The 23,021-nt window shown below is 37.5% G+C and overlaps 1 protein-coding gene across 7 annotated transcripts in view; it reads left to right on the top strand.

The window, feature by feature from the left end:
- Positions 1-22,888, top strand: part of CCDC66 (coiled-coil domain containing 66) — a 71,843-nt gene extending 48,955 nt beyond the window's left edge. For 6 of the 7 annotated variants that reach the window (XM_080675147.1, XM_080675145.1, XM_080675149.1 and 3 more), the window contains 10 exons: positions 178-407; positions 624-708; positions 2,952-3,113; positions 8,443-8,587; positions 9,064-9,195; positions 18,673-19,166; positions 19,755-19,795; positions 20,698-20,933; positions 21,145-21,266; positions 22,610-22,888. In XM_080675147.1, coding sequence (XP_080531273.1) covers positions 178-407; positions 624-708; positions 2,952-3,113; positions 8,443-8,587; positions 9,064-9,195; positions 18,673-19,166; positions 19,755-19,795; positions 20,698-20,933; positions 21,145-21,266; positions 22,610-22,702 — 1,740 coding nt within the window. In that variant the 3' untranslated portion in view covers positions 22,703-22,888. The remainder of the gene's footprint in view (positions 1-177; positions 408-623; positions 709-2,951; positions 3,114-8,442; positions 8,588-9,063; positions 9,196-18,672; positions 19,167-19,754; positions 19,796-20,697; positions 20,934-21,144; positions 21,267-22,609) is intronic. The other variant, XM_080675146.1, reaches the window with a different exon arrangement.
- The last annotated feature ends 133 nt before the right edge of the window (positions 22,889-23,021 follow it).

The raw sequence follows: 23,021 nt of genomic DNA, 5'->3' as shown, positions 1-23,021 counted from the left end.
TTCTCCAAGCTATTTATCTAAATGTATATGGATTAAATACAATAGGCAGTTTTGTTAATTTTTATGATGCTTATTCTGTTGTGTGGTGACTTAGAAATCATGTTTGATTGTCATTTAAGGTTTTATATGTGAGAACAATTGGAAACATTCTTAGCAATTCTTATTTGTCATGATTAGGGTGAGGAACATGACAGATGGGCAGTGCATTTTGATTCTCAGTCTCAGCTGTCCTCTCGGTCAACATACAAACAACCAGAGTACTTCTGTATCTCTGCGGACCCTCAGGAGCTGGCTGACATCAGCAGTGTTTATACACCTACAACTGGAAGCCAGATTGAACCTTTAGAAGAGGAGTATATAGCAAAACCTGTTAGAGGTGCGGCAATCCCAAACAGTCAAAAAACAAAGTAAGTTTATACTTAAATATTTATTGATGTTTTAAAAAGTATGCTTTTTTAGGACTTACTATATTTATAGTATTATCAGTTGATATTCTATTTCAGGTTTGGTATTTTTTTGTAAAATAGAAATGATTATAGGTATATTCCAAACAAAAATGATTTAGTATCTCATTAAATCCATATTTTGGTGGTTTTAAATAGCTAATGTATCTATCTTGCCAGCTTTCTCCGTTCTATGACTGCTCTCTTGGACCCAGCTCAGATTGAAGAACGAGACAGGAGGCGACAAAAACAGTTAGAACATCAGGTACTGCATTGTAAAGTATAGGTTCTTTGCCTTATTTATGGCCAAGAGATACCTAAGTAAATGGAAATTAAAAATTCATTATAAACTTACAGCATTGGCCTTGTCAAATCCCTTGATCAATCTAATCCCTACTCCCAACTGGCATTATATTAGGTTTATGCTCAAAACGCTGAGAATCAGTATCTCATAATATAGCTACCTGCTTTCCAGAAGAGAAAATTTTTAAAAATATGTTTTTATTGATGTTAGAGACAGAGGAAGATGGAGGGAGAGAGAGAGAGAAACATTGATAGGCTGCCTCCTATATGTCTTCTACTGGGGATTGAGCCCACAACCTGGGCATCTGCCTTACTGGGAATCAAACCAGTAACCTCTTAGTTTCTGGGATAATGCTCAACCAACTGAACCATACCGGCTGGCAGAAGGGAAGAATTTTTTTTAAGCAGGAGAAAAGCATACAGATTTATTTATTTATTTATTTATTTATTTATTTATTTATTTATAATATATATTTTATTGATGGTAGTATTACAGATATCTCCCATTTTCCTCCTCCCTGACCCTCCCCACACCCCAAGGTATTCACTACCCTATTGCCTGTGTCCATGCATATCCATATCTATAAAAGGCTAATATGCTAAGTGTCCCTCCGACTATGATGTGCACTGACCACCAGGGGTTAGACGTTCAACACAGGAGCTGCTGTGACATACACTGGCCATTTACAAAGAGACAGCACTGTGGACCTGGTGCCGACAAAGCAATACCCGGCTTCCCCCAAGTGGGACACAAGCCCCACAGCCACCCCAGAGCAACAGCCCACCAAATCTCAGCCAATGATACCAAGACCCCATGGCACAAAATGCAGCCCACAGCCCAGCCCAGCCTTTAAATGGTGGCTTTGGGCACTGGGTAGTGACGTCATGTAGCAACACCCAGCTTCCTCTCCCTAGCGACAGGCCATTTAACAATAATCGGCACCACGAACCTGGTGCCCACAAAGCAACACTTGGCTTCCTCCAAGTGGGACACAGGCCCTGCCACCACCCTGGAGCGACACCCCACCAAATCACAGTTGACACTGCCAAGACCCGATGGCGCAAAATGCAGCCCACAGCCCAGCCCAGCCCAGAAATAGTCGCTGTGGGCACCGGGTAATGACATCATGTAGCAATTCCCAGCTTCCTATCTCTAGCGACTAGCCTCCTTGCAGTTTCTTCAGCCCAGGAACATAACTTGCTTAATAGCCAGGTGGAAACATTTTACACTTTAACCAAATGTCTGTGAAGCATTTTCACGTGCCTCATCTCATTTGATCCTCACAGAAGGCTTGGAGTAGGTAGATAGGAGACACAGTGGAATCCTATTTTCATTAGCCTGGAAATGGAGATTTAGAAAGCTTAGACACTTGACCCGACTGAAAAGAAGTAAGAAATGGTGGACCTTGAAAATGACTTTAGGTTTTCTCACTGCGCAGAATTTAGTCAAACACTGCTGCAGTTAAATATTTTGCCCTTTTTTCTCCCTGCGTGATCTACAATAATAATCTGCTTCGTGTTGATATTTACTGCTGTGTTGCTGACAATTACCTGAAAGAGAAGTTGGGGTGCTTCACTGGGCTGGAAAAAGTTTAGCTAAATCAGAAAGCAGGTCTAATGAAGCAGGTTCATTCTATATATATAAAAGGCTAAGTTGACTCGAGCATGCACAATACAGATAAAGCTCTTGCTGGCGACAGTCGCACGTGTGTTTCAATCTGTCATTGTCGATCATGAATTTGATTGACACTTCTATTATAAAGGGCAAATAGTAATATTAAAATATTTCTTCTAATAAATTTCCTTTCAGTGTGCACAAATTCATGCACTGGGCCATTAGTAAGTATGTAAGTTCTTTGGTTTATCTCTTCTCTTTGGGTCTTATTTTGTTGATCAATTCATTTTGTTCATTAGATTCCACAAATAAGTGAGATCATTGAGAGTTGTCTTTCTCAGATTGGCTTATTTCACTTAGCATAATATTTTGGAAAGATTTTTAATATATAGATTGCATATATGAAATGGTACTAAATTTTAAGTTAATATTGGATATTTTTAGTTCTCCTGAATTCCATCAGGATGAGAATTACTTTCTGTATACTGATAAACTTATTTGTTTTGGTGTTTGGTTTAGAAACACCAAAACAAATGCATCCTGGGTTTTTTAAGTTTGTGACAGTGATTTATATGATTATTTGTATCTAGAAAGCCATCACTGCTCAGGTAGAAGAAAAGCGTAGGAAGAAGCAGTTGCAAGAAGAGCAAAGAAAGAAGGAAGAACAAGAAGAGGAGCTTCGCTTAGCACGGGAACGAGAAGAGATGCAGAAACAGTATGAAGAAGACATACTTAAGCAAAAACAAAAGGAAGTAGGTATTTATATTCTAACTGTAATATTTTAGAGTAAAAGTGGATGTGTTCTTAAAGTAAAAATAACCAAAAGTTTAACATTTTCATGTATTTTGAAATTTTGAAGCTTTATGGGGAAACATTAAAGCTTTGCATTAAAAAAGTTATGAAAGTTGAGGATTCTGGAGAAGGTTTTATTTCAAATGATTAGTGATTAGTTCACAAATGCTATATTGCTTGGGTTTTTTCTCTGCTAAGAAGGAAGTCAAGATGAGTTATTATAGCACAAAACAAAAGTTATCCACGTGCTTGATCTTAAAATGTTTTCTAAGCAATTATTAATATATTAATAAATGTTCTAGAAATGTTAAGAAAATGATTGGCCTTTCTGTCTGTGTCTCTGGTGAGTAGGAGCATATATATGTAGAGTGATTGACAGGGATTGATAATACAGTGTGTTGCTATGTTACAGGTTTCCTCTGTGCTAATTAAGGGTCTTTTAAAAAGAATAGATATCCAATAAATAGATAAATAAATAGATAGATAAGTAGATAAGTAAGTAAGTAAGTAAATAAATAAGTAGATATCTGATTGGCTAGGAGAATCGTTATATTAAATGGTACAGACAGTATAGGTATGGTGGTGTCAAGTTGAATTAACAAAGAGCAACTCATATATTGACATCAATTACCAAAGATTCTTGAGGTTTACAAAGTAGAACATAGAGCACTTCCTTTGGAGTAGGGAGGTGGGGCCGCAAGCCAACATTTTCTTGCCTTTTGCACTTGCAACCTTCAAAATTAGTGAAGGGACACATGCTCTGGGTTCTGATTTCATTATGTTGAATAGGCTGAGTCAACTACTATGAAATAACTATGTATAGTTAACTATGTATTGTTTTTTCATGTATAACTATATACATGAAAAAAAAATCAAAGTATCATTTGCTTGTATTGCAATAAACGCCCATAAGATTTGTGTTTTACCTCTTAGTAATCTATTTTTAATCTTAATAGAATTCTCATGGAATTGACTATTGGTTTAGAAACTTTGAAAGCTTTATTAGTATAAACTCGAATGTAAACGAGTTCTTATATTTGTTGTCTAACGAAGCTATAGAAAAAAATTAGACTTCTGGTCAAGATGTTGGAGTAGGTAAATGTGCTCATCTCCTCCCACGATTACATCTAAATTACAACTAAACTGCAGAACAACTATCATTGATTATCACTTGAAGTCTAGCTGAACAGAAGTCTTATAACTAAGGATATACAGAAGAAGCCAGGTGGAGACTGGTAGGAAGCACAGAGATGTGGATCTGGCTGTTTCCACACCTGCATGTAGTGGTTAAAAACTGAGAGGGATATCTCAGCTGCAGAGGTCCCCCTGAGGAGCAAGGAGTCCCAGCTCCATACCAGGCTCTTCAGCCCAGGGGTTCCATTGCCAGGAAGAGAAGTCCCCATAACTTTGGCTTCAAAACCAGCAGAGATTGTGGAGTAAGAAGGAGGTGTCCTGGAATGCACAGACTTACTTGCTGACAGTCACTCACTCTGAAAAGCTCAGGGGACTTCTGGAATAGAACTGAATTGTCTGGCTTCAGGCCAAGGGTTGTATGGTTAGCTTTCTCCTAGACCAGGGGTGGGCAAACTTTTGACTCGAGGGCCACAATGGGTTCTTAAACTGGACCGGAGGGCCGGAACAAAAGCATGGATGGAGTGTTTGTGTGAACTAATATAAATTCAAAGTAAAGGAGCGGAGGGGAGATCAAGAGAACCCTCCGCTCTTTCGGCTCCGCGGGCCGGATCCAGCCTGCGGGCCGTAGTTTGCCCACGGCTGTCCTAGACTGAAGTGCTGGCAGAAGCCATTATTCCTTTGTTGTGCTCAACCCACACCCAGCCTGCAGGCTTAAGTGATGCCAGTTCTGAATATCCATCATCCTGGCTAACAGCAATCATCCCATCTGTTGATTCCCTGATACCCTGCCCCACCCAACTTTTGGGCCCACCAAGTTGCTTCCAGTGGCTTTTCCATACAAACAGCCTGTCTTAGCTCATGCTTCAGACAGTCCTGAAATTTCAAGGGTTCACAAACTCCAGATAAGTAACATCGGGCCTCATTGTGTTCTGTATCTCTTGCTAGGCAGCCCCAACTCTGGCACTAGTGGCAGCATGCCTCAGTTCACAGCTTAGCCTCTCCCACGTACCACCAAGCCCAGCATCAGTGGCAACCATCTTCAGATCACTTTGTGTGTTATTATACCAAGTGGCCCTGGGCAGGGCACAGGCAGTGGCTGACCTTGGCTGCACCAGAACCTCTCCTAAGAGGCTCCAGAAGAAATACACCCAGTGGCCAGCTTCAGACCACACCAGAGTACCACCCAATCACCTCCACAAAGTATACACCAAAATGGTAGACTCTGCAGGCACCACAGCCTTGTTGAAATGAATCCTGCTCCATAGGGTAAATCCCTGCACAAGAGTTCCTGTGCTGTAAACGAGGCCAGCCTTCACAACCAATCAGCCTGAGGGTCAATTCCCCAGAACACACAACCCACACATAGGACCAGGTAGATTGAGCCAGTCAGTCCCAGAGGACACCTATTATATAAGGCCACTGTACTAAGATTGGGAGACATAGCAGCTCTGCATAATACATAGAAACAAATACAGAAAGGCAGGCAAAATGAGGAGACTAAGAACCATGTCCCAAATGAAAGAACAGAACAAAACACCAGAAAAATAATTAAACATGCAATCTACCAGATGCAGAGTTCAAAACACTGGTTATAAGGCTGATCAGTGAAATTCAGGGAAGAATGAATAGATGATCTCAGAACTTCAACAAAGAGATAGGAAACATAAAAATGGAGATAGAAAATATAAAAAAGAGCCGAAACCGGTTTGGCTCAGTGGATGGAGCGTCGGCCTGCGGACTGAAGGGTCCCGGGTTCGATTCCGGTCAAGGGCATGTACCTTGGTTGCGGGCACATCCCCAGTGGGAGGTGTGCAGGAGGCAGCTGATCGATGTTTCTCTCTCATCGATGTTTCTAGCTTTCTATCCCTCTCCTTTCCTCTCTGTAAAATATCAATAAAATATATTTAAAAAGAAAATATAAAAAAGAGACAATCAGATGTGCAGAATGACTGAAATGAATATATTCTAGGAAATCAACAGTAGATTAAATGAAGCAGAGATTTTGAAGATAAAGTAGCAGAAAATAGAACAGCAACAAGAAAAAAATCTAAAAAAACGAGGCCACATTAAGGGGTCTCTGGGACAACTTCAATCATACTAACATTCTTATCATAGGAGTACTAGCAGGGGAAGAGCGAGCAAGGAACTGAAAATCTATTTGAAGAAAGAGCGAGCAAGGAACTGAAAATCTATTTGAAGAAATAATGATGGAAAATTTCCCAAACCTGGTGAAGAATATAGACATACAAGCCCAGGAAGCACTGAGTCCTAAACAAGATGAACCCAAAGAGGCCCACACCAAGACACATCATAATTAAAATGCCAAAGGTTAAAGACAAAGAGAATCTTAAAATCAGCAAGACAAAATCAGTCAATTACCTACGAAGGAGGTACCACAAGACCATCAGCTGATTTCTCAAAGGAAACTTGTAGGCCAGAAGGGATTGGTATGAAATATTTAAAGTGATAAAAAGCAAGGACCCACAACCAAGATTACTTTATCTAGCAAAGCTATCATTTAGCTTGCCAGATTAGAAAAGGCTAAAGGAGTTCATCATCAAACCAGTATTACAAGAAATGTTCAAGGGACATTGAATATTTGTAATTGAAAAGACAAAACCCAAAAACATATGAGTAATTACATACATACCAATAGTTACTTTAAATGAAAATCATTAAATGCTCCAAATGAAAGAAATAGGGTTGCTGAATGGATAAGAAAACAAGACCCATACATATACTACATACAAGAAACCCACTTCAGTTAGAAAGACACAGACTGAAAATAAAGCGATGAAAAAAGATATTTCATGCACTGGAAACAGCAAAAAAACTGGGGTAGCAATATTTATATCAGACAAAATAGACTATAAAACAAAGGCTATAGTAAGAGAGAAAAAAGGACCCAGCAATTCCACTTCTGGGTATTTATCTGAAGAAACCCCAAACACTAATTCAAAAAGACATATATATCCCCATGTTCATTGCAACATTATTTACAGCAGCCAAGATATGGAATTAACCTAAGTGTCTATTGATAGATAAATGTGTAAAACAGGTGGTACATATGTACAATGGGAATATTACTAAGTCACAAAGAATGGAATCTTGTCATCTCCAACAACATGGAATTGATGTAGAGGGAATTATGCTAAATGAAGTGAGTGAGTCAGAGAGTGAGTCAATGAGTGAGTCAGTGAGTGAGTAAATACCATGATTTCACTTGCATGTGGAATCTAAAAACCAAAATAAACAGCACATAGACTCATAGATACAGAGATCATTTTGATGGTTTGGCAGATGGAGGGGGAGGGTTAGGTGAAAAAAGGGAATGGTTTAAGATGTGCAAATTGCCAGTCATAAAAACAGTCATGGGGATGTAAAGTACAGCAGAGGGAATATGGTCAATAATATTGTAATGTCTATGTGGTGCAGATGGGTAGGTACTACTAGACTTATTGGTATGATCACTTTGTAAGTATATAAATGTCTAATCACTATGTTGTACTCCTGAAAGTAATATAATATTGTGTCACTCTAATTGAAAAATAGCCTGGCCAGTGTGGCTTAATGGTTGAGCGTTGACCTATGAACCAGGAGGTCACAGTTCAATTCACAGTCAGGGCATATGCCTGAGTTGTGGGCTCTATTCCCCATGGGGGTCATGCGGGAGGCAGCCAATCAGTGATTCTTTCTCACTGATATTTCTAGCTCTCTCTCCTCCTTTCTGAAATCAATATTTTTTAAAAATAAAAAAAAATTAAAATTGTATAAATCAACAACAAACATCCAATGAAAGAATGAGCAAAAGTCTGGAACAGGTACTTTACCACTTTACAGAAGAAAAACAACCAGTGAATATTTAAAAAGTAGCTCAGTCTCATTAGTCATCAGTGAAATATAAATTAAAACCACAATGAAATGCCATTTTATATCTACTAGAGTGACTAAAATTAAAGACTGCTTAAAAAAAAAAAGATATTAAAATGTAAGCTTCCAAAGGGAAGGAGTTTTCTCTGTTGTCTCTTCTACTTCTAGTATCTTTAATACAACCGGGTATATAGTAGGAGCTTAGAAAATATCTACTGAGAGAATATTCAAGTTTGTATGTGTTTGTTAATTTATTTAATACATTTTTTACTTTAATATTGATAGGAAATTATAACTCTCAAGACAAATGAACTCCTCCAGACAATGCAGAGAGCACAGGAGCTGGCACAGAGACTAAAACAAGAACAGAGAATCCGAGAATTGGCTCAAAAGGGACATGACACTTCTAGATTGATTAAAAATCTTGGTGGTAAACACTTAACTAGAATTTTATTTGTAATATTTTTTGAAGTTGACTTTAAATAATTGACTATTTTTAATACCTTTAACACAACTATTAACTAGATATTTTTAAAGAAATTTTAGACCTTGAACTGATGTATCTTTATAATACATATCTTATTTGGGAAATTGTCTTAAGTGTACAACTAAATAATAATACACTTTTCATATATGTTTTCTTACTTTGCTCACAGTAGGTAAAGTGATTATTCTATACCTATTTTTATGGAGACATCTATTGAGTAGTCTCCCTATATTCAAGAAGGGATTAAAATGCAGGTAATTTTTTATAAGAAACATTAGGCTAGCCCTTCTAAATTATTTTGCATTGTTCATATTGATTAATTAAAGGCTTTCGTGTAGTTACTGCTATTCATAATTTCTATTAATATTCCTGAACTATTATGTTATCACATAACTTATTTCTCTTGCCATTTGATACAGTTCAAGTGGAATTTAATGAATCTACTAACACCATTTCAAATTCAAGACATGGCTTGGATGAAGTCAGTGGTAAAATGAACACCTGTATCAATTCTACGAACTCTCCTAAGAAGGATACTGGTGTGCAAACAGGTATTGGTTTAGAAATTGTTATTTGGTTTAAATTTTACTTAAGATTAAAGTCTTAATTGTAATTAAGCTCAATTAATTTAAAGTTTAATTTAAGGAATTCAAAGTTTTCGGTAAATTAAAAAGTAAAGGGATCTCTTGGTTTTCGGTTCTTTATAACAATTTTATTGAGATATAATTCTCATAGTATAAAATTAACCCTTTTTATAAACTAGTGTTTTTTTAAAGAGTACAGTTCAGTTTTTGTATTCAGAGTTGTATAACCATCATCACAATGAATTTTAGAACATTTTTGTCACTCTAAAAAGAAACCCAGTACCCATCAGCAGTCATTCCATTTCCTCCCTCCTCTCCATTTTTAGGCAAACACTAATCTACTTTCTAGCTCTGGATTTGACTATTCCAGACATTTCATATAATTGGAATCATACCTAATGTGTGGTCTTTTTGTGTCTGGATTTTTTTTTTCACTTAAACATAATGTTTTAAGGTTCATTCATGTTGTGTTACGGGTTAGTACTTCATTTTCTTTTATTGCTGAATAATATTCATTTTATGAATGTCCTACAATTTGTTTATTCCTTCATCAGTTGATGGGTATTTGGGTTACTTCTACTTTTTGGCTATTATGAGTATGCTGCTATGAACATTCATGTGCAAGTTATTGTGTAGACATATACTTTCAGGGCTCCTGGGAGAGATGAATAGCATTGCTAAGCCATATAGTAACTGTATGCTTAGCACTTTGAGGAACTACCAAACTGTTTTCCAGAATACTTGTACCATTTTTTTTTCTTTTTACTTGTACCATTTTTTATTTCCACATAAGCAGTGTATGAGGGTTCCAATTACTCTATATCTTTGTTCACAATTATAATTGTGAACTAATGATGTTGAGTAACTAATGATGTTGAGCATGTTCATTTAAAAGTTTTACATAGAGCCGAAACCGGTTTGGCTCAGTGGATAGAGCGTCGGCCTGCGGACTGAGGGGTCCCGGGTTCGATTCCGGTCAAGGGCATGTACCTTGGTTGCGGGCACATCCCCAGTGGGAGATGTGCAGGAGGCAGCTGATCGATGTTTCTCTCTCATTGATGTTTCTAGCTCTCTATCCCTCTCCCTTCCTCTCTGTAAAATATCAATAAAATATATTTTTAAAAAATAAATAAATAAAAAATAAAAGTTTTACATAGTAACAAGGTAATATTCATGTTGGGTGGGTACCATTATCATAGGTCTTCATTCTTACATGAATTCTTTCAGGCCTTTACCTATCTGTCTGAAAAATCTTTTTTTTCTGTTTTTAAAATAACTTTCTGCTCTCTTTACCTTTTTTTTTTTTTTCTCAATTGAGGTATAATTGACATATATTAGTTTCAGGTGTACAACATCATGATTTAAAATTTTTATATTTTCTAAATGATCACCACAAGAACATTTAGCACCATATAGAGTTAAAACTTTTTCTATTGATGAGAACTTTTAAGATTTATGCTTTTAGCAACTTGCAAATATTCAGTATGGTATTTTTAATACAGTTGACCATTGACAACATGGGCTTGAATTGTACTGGTCCAGTTATATGTGTGTTTTTTCTAATTGACCTGTGTAGCTCCATTGATCCACACAGTTTCAAACCCGTGTTGTTCAAGGGTTAATCTGCTGCTGGGAATCTGAATATGCAGGCCCAACTGAAGTTATATGTGGATTTTCAATTTTGCTGAAAGTTGATGCCTCTAACCTTCACACTGTTGAATGGTTAGCTGTAGTTACCATGATGTAAGTTATGTCTCCATGTCTTATTGTATAGCTGGAAATTTGTTTGTTTTGACCCTTTCACCAATTTCACCCACTTCCTCTACCACACCAACTGTTCTCTATATCTTTGAGTTTCTTGTTTTTTAAGTTTCCACATATAAGTGAGATTACTAGTATATGGTATTTGTCTTTCTCTGTCTGACTTATTTCAGGTAGCATAATGTCTTCAGGGTCAATCCATGTTGACTCACATATTAAGATTTCATTATTTTTTATGGCTGAATAATATTCCATTGTGAGTATGAGTATTGTATGTATTCATACTAAATTTCTTAATTCATTCATTCATGGACACTTAAGTTGCTTCCCTATCTTAGCAAGCAATATATATATAAAAGCCTAAGCAACTGAATGACCGGCCCACTGCAGCCGCTTCCCCTCCCTAGACACTCCACAAGGAAGAAATGCTTTAAAAGCAGATGCCAGGTGGCTCCCAACAACCGGCACAAACATCAGCGGGATGGATCCAGATCCCGAGCTGGCAAGGGTGTCCTACTGCCCACCCGGAGGGCCAGAGCCTCTCCCAATCAGAACTGACTGGGTGTGAGCCTGCAGCAGGGGCAGCGGGGCCAGGATGACCAGGAGGGGCAGGCGGCATTGGACTGCCAGTATCATCCCAATCCCCGCAGGCCATGCCGAAGGACCCCACCTGTGCATGGATTTGTGCACAGGGCCTCTAGTCTATATCTTCTATACTAATAAAAGGGTAATATGCTAATTAGACCAGATGTCTTCTGGACATCCTTCCTGACAAAGCCGGGGGCGTGGCCGGCCTGCAAACTGCCCAGGGCCCAGTTCCCGCCCCCCCAGCAGGATCCCCCACCCTGATCGGGGGTGTGGCCGGCCTGCAAACCACCACAGGCCCCTTGCACAGGTCGACCCTGCCCCCAGCAGGGACCCCCACCCCAATCCAGGACCCCTTCAGGGAAGGCCAGCTAGCCCCCACCCATGCACCAGGTAATATGCAAAGTGACCCTAATGGCAGAATGACCAGAACATTCGCTGGACCAGTCACTGTGAGGTGCACTGACCACCTCTTGGTCCCTTTCCCAGCCGTCAGGCACCAATCACCCGATGGCGAACGGGAAACCGGGGGTGGGTGGTGGGGGGGGGGGGGCGGAGCCAGTTGCAGGCAGCTGGGGAATATGGCCCTGAATGCAGTCCAGGCCAAGGGATTCTACCCGCACACGAATTTCGTACACCGGGCCTCTTGTATATACTAGGTGTACCGTTAATCAGATTTTATAGTCATAAGAAAACATGATAATTTCAAGAGAAACATCAAAAGTGCTTTATTCAAAGTAATGTCCATCGCTAGCTACACATTTCCCTATCTTTCAGGTAATTTGTGTATTCTGTTCCAATAGAATTTTTCTTGTTTTGAGGCAAACCATTCAGAGACCCAATTTTCCACTTCTTCATATGTTTTGAAGTGCTGCTCAGAAAGTGCGTGTGCCATCAATTGGAACAAGTGGTAATCTGAAGGAGCAAGATCTGGTGAATACAGCGGGTGGGTTAATACTTCCCAGGGAAGATCTTTTAACGTGTCTTTAACTGGTTTTGAAGTGTGTGATGGTGCTTCATCATGAAGCAATATTACTTTGCCGTGTCTTCTGGAACATTCTGGTCGTTTCACGATCAAAGCGTGGTTCAAATTGATTATTTGTTGTTGGTAGCGATCAGTATTAATGGTTTCACCTGGTTTTAGAAGCTCATACTACACCACACCTTCCTGATACCACCAAACGCAGAGCATTGTGTTCTTTCCAAAGCGATTTGGCCTTGCAGTCGATGTTGATGGTTGATTTGGATCAACCCATGATTCTGTGCGTTTGGGATTCTCAAAATCCACTTTTCATCACCAGTCACAATTCAATGCAAAAAAGACTTTCTTTCATGCTATTGAAGCAACATTTTACTGGTGACTTTGGTTTTCCACTTGTCTTTTGTTCAGTTGATGTGGTACCCATTTTCCTTCCTTTAAAATTGTTCCTATTGCTTGTGAACAATCAGAAATTGTTTGCTGAGTAACGTTTAATCTTTCTGCAAGTTGTTTTTGAGTTTGACATGCATCTTCATCCAATAATGCTTGTAATGGTCTTCAAAATTTTTTGGTTGACCTGGCCGTTCTTTGTCTTTCACATCAAAATCATCACTTTTAAAGTGTTTAAACCAGCGTTCACAAGTATCTTGAGATGGAGCATGTTCACCATAAGCTTCCCGAAGTATTCAGCACTTTTCTTCAAAATAAAATAATGAATTAAAACTTCCCGCAAATGCTCTTTTTTTTTGGTATGGTACGGAATTTGACATTTTTAAGTGCAAAAATATCTATGATGTTAACATCTCCAGCAAATTTGACGTATGAAGTTTTGAAGCTTCTTGTCAATACAACAAAATAGCATACATATCAAATCGCATATATACCAAATATGTGTAACTCCATCTATTGAAAAAATCCGCGTTATTAACCGGTACACCTAGTATATATAAAAAAGCCTAAGTGACCGAGCGACCGTTTGACCGGTAACTATAACACACATTGACCACCAGGGGCAGATGCTCAACACAGGAGCTGCCCCTGGTGGTCAGTGCGCTCCCACAGTGGGAGCACCGCTCAGCTGACTGACGAGCAGCAGACGCCGGGCTCACAGCTGGCAAGCGCAGCTGCAACGGCATGAGCCTCTCCCACCTCCACAGCATTGTGCTACCAAGCAGAAGCAGGCACAGTGGGGCTGGGATGAGCAGAGCAGCATGCCGCCCGGCCCAGGCTTGGGCTCCTCCTTGGCTGCCTGCTGCTTCACTCGCTACTACATCCTTTGGGGGATGTTAGACTGCCGGTTTCGGCCCAATCTCCACAGGCCCTGGGGATTAGACCGAAACCGGCAGTCCAACATTCCCTAAGGAGTCCCAGGTTGCAAGAGAGCACAGGCCCGGCTGAGGGACCCCACCAGTGCATGAATCCGTGCACCGGGCCTCTAGTCTTGAATAAAAGTGGTGAGGGTGAGCGTCTTTTGTCTTGTTCCTATTCTTAGTAAAAGCTTTCAACTTTTCACCATTGCATATGTTACCTTTATTATGTTGAGGTACATTTCCTCTATACTCTCTTGAGAGTTTTTATTATAAACTAGAACCCTGGCGCACGAAATTCGTGCACTTGGGGGTCCCTCAGCCTGGACTGTGCCCTCTCGCAGTCCGGGAGCCCTTGGGCGATGTCCGACTGATGGCTTAGGCCCGCTCCCCGTGGGCCTAAGCTGTCAGTTGAACATTCTTAGCTTTGCCAGGGAGGTGGGAGAGGCTCCTGCCACTGCCGCTGCGCTTGCCAGCTGTGAGCCCAGCCAAGGGCTTCTGGCTGAGCGGCACTCCCTCTATGGGAGCGCACTGACCACCAGGGGGCAGCTCCTGTGTTGAGTGTCTGTCCCCTGGTGGTCAGTGCACGTCATAGCAATTGGTCGTTCCATTGTTCGGTCTATTTGCATATTAGCCTTTTATTATATAGGATGTAAGTTGAATTTTGTCAAATGCTTTTCTGCCTCTATTGAGATGATCATATAACCTGTAATTTTTATTTATTAAAGTGGTGTATCATTGATTGATTTGTGTGTATTGAATCATCCTTGTGTCCCTGAAATAAATCAAACTTCCTCATGGTGTGTAATTCTTTTAATGTATTGTTGAATTCACTTTGTTAACATTTGGTGGGGATTTTTGCATGTGTGTTCATGAGGGATATTGGGTTGTGATTATACTTTCTTGTGGCATACTTTTCTGGTTTCAGTATCAGGGTAATGCTGGTTTTATAAAATTAGCTTTGAAGCATTCCCTCCTTATCTAATTATTTTGTAAAAGGATTGGTAATAATTCTTCTTTGAATTTCGGTAGAATTTACTAGTGAAGCAATCTGGTTGTAGACTTGTTTGTTGGGAGGTTTTTGATTACTCATTCTCCTTACTAGTCTGTTTAAATATTTCTCCACAATTAAGTCTTGTTAGTTTATGTTGCTAGGAATTTATCCATTTCTTACAGATTCTAAAATCTCTTGGTATATAATTTTTCATAGTAGTCTCATGATTCTTCATATTTCTGTGGTATCAGCTATAACATATCTTTCATTTCTGATTTGAGACCTTTCTCTTTTTCTTGGTGAATCTAGCTGAAGGTTTGTCAATTTTATCTTTTCAAAGAACCAGCTCTTAGTTTCAGTGATCCTTTCTATTGTCTTTTTAGTCTCTTTTTTTTATTTCTGCTGTGTTCTTTATTTCCTAACATCTATTAACTTTTGTCATTCTTTTTCTAGTTCCTTAAGGTATAATTAGGTTGTTCGTTTGAGATTTTTCTTATTTCTTGATGTAGGCATTTATTGTGATGAATTTTCCTCTTGGAATTGCTGTCACTCCATCCCATAACTTTCGGTTGTATTTCCATTTTGTCTCAGGGTATTTTTTGAAATTTGATTTCTTCTTTGACCCATTGGTTATTGAGTAGCATGTTGTTTAATATCCACATGTTTGTGATTTTTCAGTTTCCTTGTAATTAATTTTTAGTTTCATACTATTGTGGTTGGAAAACAGTGTTTGGTATGATTTCAGTCTTCAAAAACTTACTGACTTGTTTTGTGCTCTTACACATGATCTATCCTGGGTAATAATCTGTGTGCAATCAAGAAAAATGTGCATTCTGTTGCTTTTGGTTGGGCTGTTTTGTGTATATTACATCTGGTCTACACATTTCATGTATGGTCAATATTTTCTCATTGGTTTTCTGATGTAAGTGGGGGTATTAACATCTATTATTACATTGCTATTTCTTCCTTTATGTCTGTTAATAATTACTTCATATTTATGGGTACATAAATATTTACACATTATATCCTCTTGTTCGATTGATCTTTTTATCATTATATAATGTCCTTCTTTTATCATCTCTTTACTTTTAGTTTGTGTGTGTCTTTACATCTGAAGTGAGTATCTTATAGCCCTCCCTTATCCACAGATTCACTTTACGTTAACTTTGATTAACCGTGGTCCAAAAATTTTATATGAAAAATTCCAGAAAGAAACAATACATTTTTAATTGCATGCCATTCTGAGTGGTGTGATGAAATCTTGTACTGTCCCACCTAGGACATGAATCATTCTTTTGTCCAGGAAATCTACTCTGTATGTGCTACCTTCCCATTAGTCATTTTGTTATCAAACACATAGGTCAATGGAACAGAATAAAGAGCCCTTTAGTTACTTGTAAATTTAAAATTCTAATCATAAAGTCTTTGCAAAGTGGTTGTTCAGTTGGTTATACAGTACAGCTGTGCTAGCTGAGCACATCACTGAATATTATAATGTAACTAGTGGCCCGGTGCACAGATTTGTGCACATTGAAAGGAAATTAGAAAAAATATTTTACTATTGCTATTCGCCCTTTGTCTATAATAGAAGTGTTAGAGATGAAAGAAAATTAGTAAAATGTATATAAAAATAATTAACAATAACATGATATAACAAAGGTATGATATAAAAACATTGATAGAAACAATGACTAATAAATTAAGATCTCCCTGTATACCACATTAAGAGTAAAAACACTTTCAGAGTGCTTGACTAATTTCCCTTGTGATGAAGTATTTACAACTTTAACGTCACATGCTCTTCGAACTCGAGAGAAAGCAACATATAACTGACCATGTCCAAAAACGGGTTCAGGTAGGAATATTCTACTCTGCCTAGATTGGCACCAGCGAGAGCTTTATATGTATCACACATGCACGAGTCAACGTTTATTTTTAAATTGCCATTGCATGTCATATGTGCTGGTCAGACGGACGTACGGTAGGTAACTTAGCCATATATATATATATATATATATATATATATATATATATATATATATGAAAAAAAGATACTGGAAATTTTCTTGAGCGTTTTTTTAGAATGGAAAAAAGTGAAAGGTTGTATGTGATTCAGCAATAATCTGCAGGGAAAGCACAATGGTATGTGAGATATGAGATAAGGACTTAAACTAGTTAACTGCCACAATATTTTGAATTTAATTTAAAAACGTCCACCACTTGAGTCTGTAGATGCTTATGACATATAAATGGTAAAAGAACATGAAATGCAATGTGACTTTATATTAACAGCAACATTTCCCTGAAAATTTGGTTCCAATAGAGTCCTTTTTCCCCAGTTCCTCTGGAATGAAAACGACTGAAGGATATTTTCCAGATCCTTTTATTTTTATGTACTTTGCTAATTTCAAACTAAGAAAACTTCACATCTCACAAGATATTTTTTATATTGCTTTTGATGAAAAGTTTGTCAGTTACCATTGATAGAAAAAATGTAGACTTTTTCTCAGAACTATACTTAGGTATACAAGATGGTATTACATATGGTGTTTATATATTCAAGTGAAAGCCAAGACAATCCTGTGGAAGGTTTTGTTTAAAAAGTGGTCTTAAAAAATGGTCTATATTATGTGATGCTACAAATGAATCATATGAAGTTGATATATAGTATAACATAATCAAAGGTGGGGAATATCCGGCCTGCAGATTGTAAAAAGCCCTGCCAAGGCATTAGGGGTGAGTTAATGACGTTTGACCAAATATAGCAGGCTAATTTTTAAGTTGATAATTTGTATGGCCTACAAATGATGTTGTAAGTATCCAAATGGCACTTGGCAGAAAAAATGATTGCCCACCCCTGGCATAGAAGATCCACTTGTTTAAGAAACCTAGGGTGGGTGAACAAATTTAGAGATGGAAAGTGGAGTGGAGCTTGCTGGGGTTGGGTGAGTGTATGAAATGGGAGATTCTGCTTAGTGGGTACAGGGTTTCTGTTTGGGGTGATGAAAGGTTCTAAAATTGTGTGGCATTGAAGGTGTGCTTGATACCACTGAACTGTACACTTAATGGTTTAAAAGCCCAGCCGCAGGCTCAGTGGTTGAGTTTTGACCCATGAACCAGGAGGTCACGGTTTGATTCCCAGTGTGGAGTGTGCAGGAGGCAGCAAATTAATGATTCTTTCTCATCATTGATGTTTCTATATCCTTCTACCTTCCTCTCTGAAATCAATAAAAATAGATTTTTTTAATGTTTTAATGGAGGAAATTAGAACCCTTGTGCATTATTGGTGGGAATATAAAATGATGTAGCCACTATAGAAAATCATTATGATCTAGGAATTCTTGTATACCTGCAAGAACTGGAAAGTAAGATCTCTAAAAGATATTTGGACACCCATATTCATAGCAGCATTATTAACAATGGAAACAACCTATGTGTCCCTTGACAGATGAGTGGATAAACAAATGTGGTATACAGTGTGTATTATTGAGCCTTATAAAGGGAAGAAATTCTGACACATTCTACAACATGGATGAATTGAGGACATTATGCTAAGTGAAAATAGCCAGTCACAAAAAGACAAATACTGTGTGACTACTTACATGAGGCACTTAGTAGTAAAATTCATGGAAACAAGTAGAATGGTGGTTGCCAGGGGCTTTGAAGGGGGGGAGGGTATTTAATGGGTATAGAATGTATTTTAAGAAAAAGGTTTTAGAGGGCAGTAATTAATACAACAACTCTTATTTTAAAATGGTAAATCTTGTTAGGTATATTTTAACCATAATTTTAAGAATCATATTAAGCTCTTTTTTCAGATGACTTAAATATTGCAATATTCACCAGTGCAGAATCATACCGTGGATCAGTAATAGAAAGGGAAATTATACATTGTTCATCTCCTGAGATTCCTGCAGAATTTAATGAACAGTTTAACACTCAGAAAAACAAACAAGAACTAAGAAGTCAGAATAAAGGAGCCAACTTAGAAAAAGAAAACAGTTGGTGTAATGACCAGTGTAATCAGTTCACAAGAACAGAGAAACAAACAAAACATATGAAGAAATGTTCTAAAAGACCTGAATGGAATATAAATAAGCCACTCAAAGGGCATATTCCAGCATCAGAAAAGTACCCTAAACAGCTTCAAAAGCAGAGAGAAGAAAAAAAAGTAAGAAGGCAAATGGAACTGCTACATTTAGTAGAAAGAAATAATCCTGGAAACCTCTCTCAAAACAGAGGCACTTCACCAGTTCTTCATTCATCTCATCAAGAAACTGAGCCAAATTTCAGGTGGCATTTAGTCAAAAAGGTAAAGAAAGCTCTTCTATCTTAAAATATATTTTAAGAGCATGTATTGATGTTCTAGATTGAAAACAGTTCCCCACACGCATGTTTTCACAAAGCTGTTTCTATGTCTGAACTGGAGTTCTAGAAGTTTTCTTTGGTTTATACTGGAGGATGGCAAACTATGGCCCATGGGCAAATCAATCCTTTTGTCTGCTTTTGTAAATAAAATTCTGTTGATACACAGCTATGCTCATTCTTTTATATATTATCTTTGGCTGGCTTCACACAATAGCTGCTGTGTTTAGAGTAGTTGCAACAGAGACCACATGGCCTAGAAAGCCAATGTTTACTATCTTGTCCTTTATAGAAAAGTTTACCCTTAAATCTTATATTGATTAAAGCTGTTCTTTATTCAAATACCCATTCAGAACTTATGATCCATATAGACAGGATAATTTATAAAATCAGAAAATGGATTGGTTCTGACTTTGGAAAGTTACAAAGTCTATCTAGTATCTTTTATCCTTAGATTTTTTTCAACAAAAACACAAAGTATTGTGGAAACATATGCAAATACCATTACTACTTTCTGCTTTTATCCATCTTTTAGGAAGAAGAACCTCTGAAAATTAGTTATTTCAGCAAAGAAAGGTATGTTATGAATAGATTGATTTCCATAGTTACTTAGTACTGTGTATGTGGTACAAGAGATACAAAATATTTGCTCAAAATAGAGGTGAGGTCAAGTATATATATATATATATATGAAGACAGAAACAAGTGTGATTTTGAGGTGAGGAATAGAGGTTTAAGGGAAAGGGTAGCTGGCATTTAAAATCACCTAGATTTTGAAGGCTAAATTGGATTGGGTTTAGGTATGTAAACAGTGTCAATCTAAGACATTCTGCTTGGATTGTGTGGGGGGATGAAAAATTCAATTAACCAATGAGAGACTTATAACTGTTAGAATTTTTATTTTATGTAAGAAATAGCTGGTTCAGAGTTGTCTCAGAATATGGCTCTAACACAGCCGTGGTTAAACTACAGCCCGCGGGCCGGATCCGGCCTGTTCGGCTGTTCTATCCGGCCCGCGGAGCCAAAAGAGCGGAGGGTTCTCTTGCTCTCCCCTCCGCTCCTTTACTTTGAATTTATATTAGTTCACACAAACACTCCATCCATGCTTTTGTTCCGGCCCTCCGGTCCAGTTTAAGAACCCATTGTGGCCCTCGAGTCAAAAAGTTTGCCCCCCCTGCAACAGCAAGTTTAGGTCAGATGTAAGTACATTACTTTATGATGAATTGAGAAACTTCAGAATTAAGTAACCTTGCTAGCGTTGACCCCCAGGTTCTAGTAGTTTAATCCCTACCCCACCCCCAGTAGAGTATAAATATCTTTAGCAAGTATTATTAAAAACTCAACTTAATCCCATTCTGTTTCTAAAGGTGTTATAAGTACATTGAGGATAAATTGAAATGTAATTAAAGATTAGACATGGTTAATCTGAAATATACAATTTACATTAGTCCCTATGTTGTTGTTTCTTAAAAATACAGGTCTCAATCACCACCAGTTCCTGTGATGAAAAACAGAACTCAACAGACACTGAAAAAGAGTAATTACGAAAGAGAGAATCTGATCTCAGGAGGCAGTCAAACAGAGTTATCGCCCAGGATTTCTGAACCATTTCATTTTATTCCCTATGTTCGAACCAATGAGATCTATTACCTTGATCCAGATGCACCATTGTCTAGGCCTCTAACCCAGGATCCTCAGTACCCAAATCCACATAGTAAGTATTCTCCCCTTTAATTGTAAATTCAAAATTGGTATTCCTATCCTAGAAAGTGTCATAACAAGGTTTGCCCAAGTTTTTTGAGGTCCATTATTAAATTTTGCTCGGTGCTTTCCTAGGACATAAATTCATTATGAATCCTTAGAATATATTATAGCATAGTGCTATATATATCAGAAATGTTTTTGTCATTTTCATCTGGCTTTAGATTGTGACCAAGAACAACGACAGCTATTTGACTCGGACAGGGACCCACTTCTTAATCCTAACTTGGTGAAAAACAGGGATAGACAGCAAGCAATCCTAAAGGGACTATCAGAACTGAGACAGGTATGAACTTTTATGAAGTGTGGATGTGACTTTTCTAGTGTTGTGTTGGGAAGACTGTTTTTACCAAATGCCTGGTTGGTTACATGATTTATGTGACTGCATCCCAGTTTAAAAAAAAAAATATCTACAGGGTTGGGGAAAAAGTCGGTTTATAGTTATGTGAAACAGTTTATATTTTTGTATCTTCTGTAAGAACTGGAAATCTACTTTAGCCCCACCCTATATATGTTATTCTTGAATTGAAACATTTTAAGTCTTTCAGTTTGTCTTAGCCATGTTTTAAGAATTTCCAGCATGAAATAATGATACAGTTCAAATATTAAGACATTTTTATTGAATGAAAAACAAATGCATACATTGTAAGACATGACCAATCAATAAGGCCCTAAAACCAAAGGCAGAAAATAAATATACAATGATGGTATAAGAGATTCTTAGAAATGCAGTTCACGCTTTTTAAAAGTGGATGTGTTGGCAGTGTTTGGAATTGAACATTGACACAAATCCCAAAGAATAATAGAATTCAATATGAAATTATACGAATAACCTTACTCAGACTACTTTTTATTCCAGACCAATTACTGTGAATTCTAATCTTTCTTAGGTAAAAATAAAAATCACTATTTAAGGCTATAATTTTTCTCCATTAGTTAGCTTTAAAAAAAAAATAGTGGCTTGCAAATTTTTTTGTGCAGTTTTGATTCACAGTGTGCTTTTTATATTTGGGGAAAATACACTGCCATTTTAGGAAAGCCTTTTTCCATGTTAAGTCATTTACCAACAATGCCTCTTGCATTGCAAGTTGGTGATTCAAGTATTGCTTACTAGTTCTTTCTATAGACCTAGAAAATCATCCTTACTAACACAGGATTATGAAGAAAACTGTTCTGTTTTTTAATGATAGGTTTAGTTTCATACAGATTTAGATTTTTACCTAAAATTTCTTTGTGAAGACAGGTCAGGATGAAGGAATATGATGTACACATTCATCCAGCAGGGCTTTGTATTAGCCACTAATGTTAGTGCAGGCAAGATAAACACTAGAGCATTTGGCAGACAGGAAGAGGGGGAGATCTCAGCCCCATAATTATATTGACTTTAAAAAAAGTCATCCCTATTTGTTTCTATACTAAAAATATAATCTTCAAATATTGTAATAGCTACACAATATCAAACTAAGAAAGTCTAGTGTGTGAATTTTTTTGAGTCATTAAATTTTAACATGACAAAGCTTAAACTGTAGCCAAGTATCTGAGCTTAATACAATTCTGGATTAACAGGGTAAAATAGGAATAATTTACAAGTCTGCTACACACCTTACTAACATATCGATGTGATTTCAGGGCCTTCTCCAGAAGCAAAGGGAGTTGGAAACTAATCTCATGCCTTTAGCTGCCAATCAAGAAGATAATTTTAGTTCTTCATTTTCAATATAGAAAATCAAATCCTTCACATTTGTCTTCTAAATTATAAAATGTCCTCATTGCTTAACTGTATTTTTTTTTCAAATAGCCTAGATTTATTTTTAAATGCTTATTTAAAACTTGTATATTCTGTAGTAAAATGCTGTATATGTATATATAATAATTTTTTAAAAATAAAACAGTTTTCTGCTCTGTCACAATCTGGGTATTAGGACTTACCTTAACACAGCCTGGAGTCTGTAATCTGCTAATAGACAATGTTCTTCCACACTTTTTAAATACCTATGTATTTTGCTCTATAAAAGATTTAAAAGTCTTCTTTTGAAGTGCC

Source organism: Plecotus auritus (genome assembly GCF_963455305.1).
Source record: "Plecotus auritus genome assembly, chromosome: 6".
Classification (NCBI taxonomy): domain Eukaryota; kingdom Metazoa; phylum Chordata; class Mammalia; order Chiroptera; family Vespertilionidae; genus Plecotus; species Plecotus auritus.
This window is presented reverse-complemented; position numbering and strand designations above follow the sequence as displayed.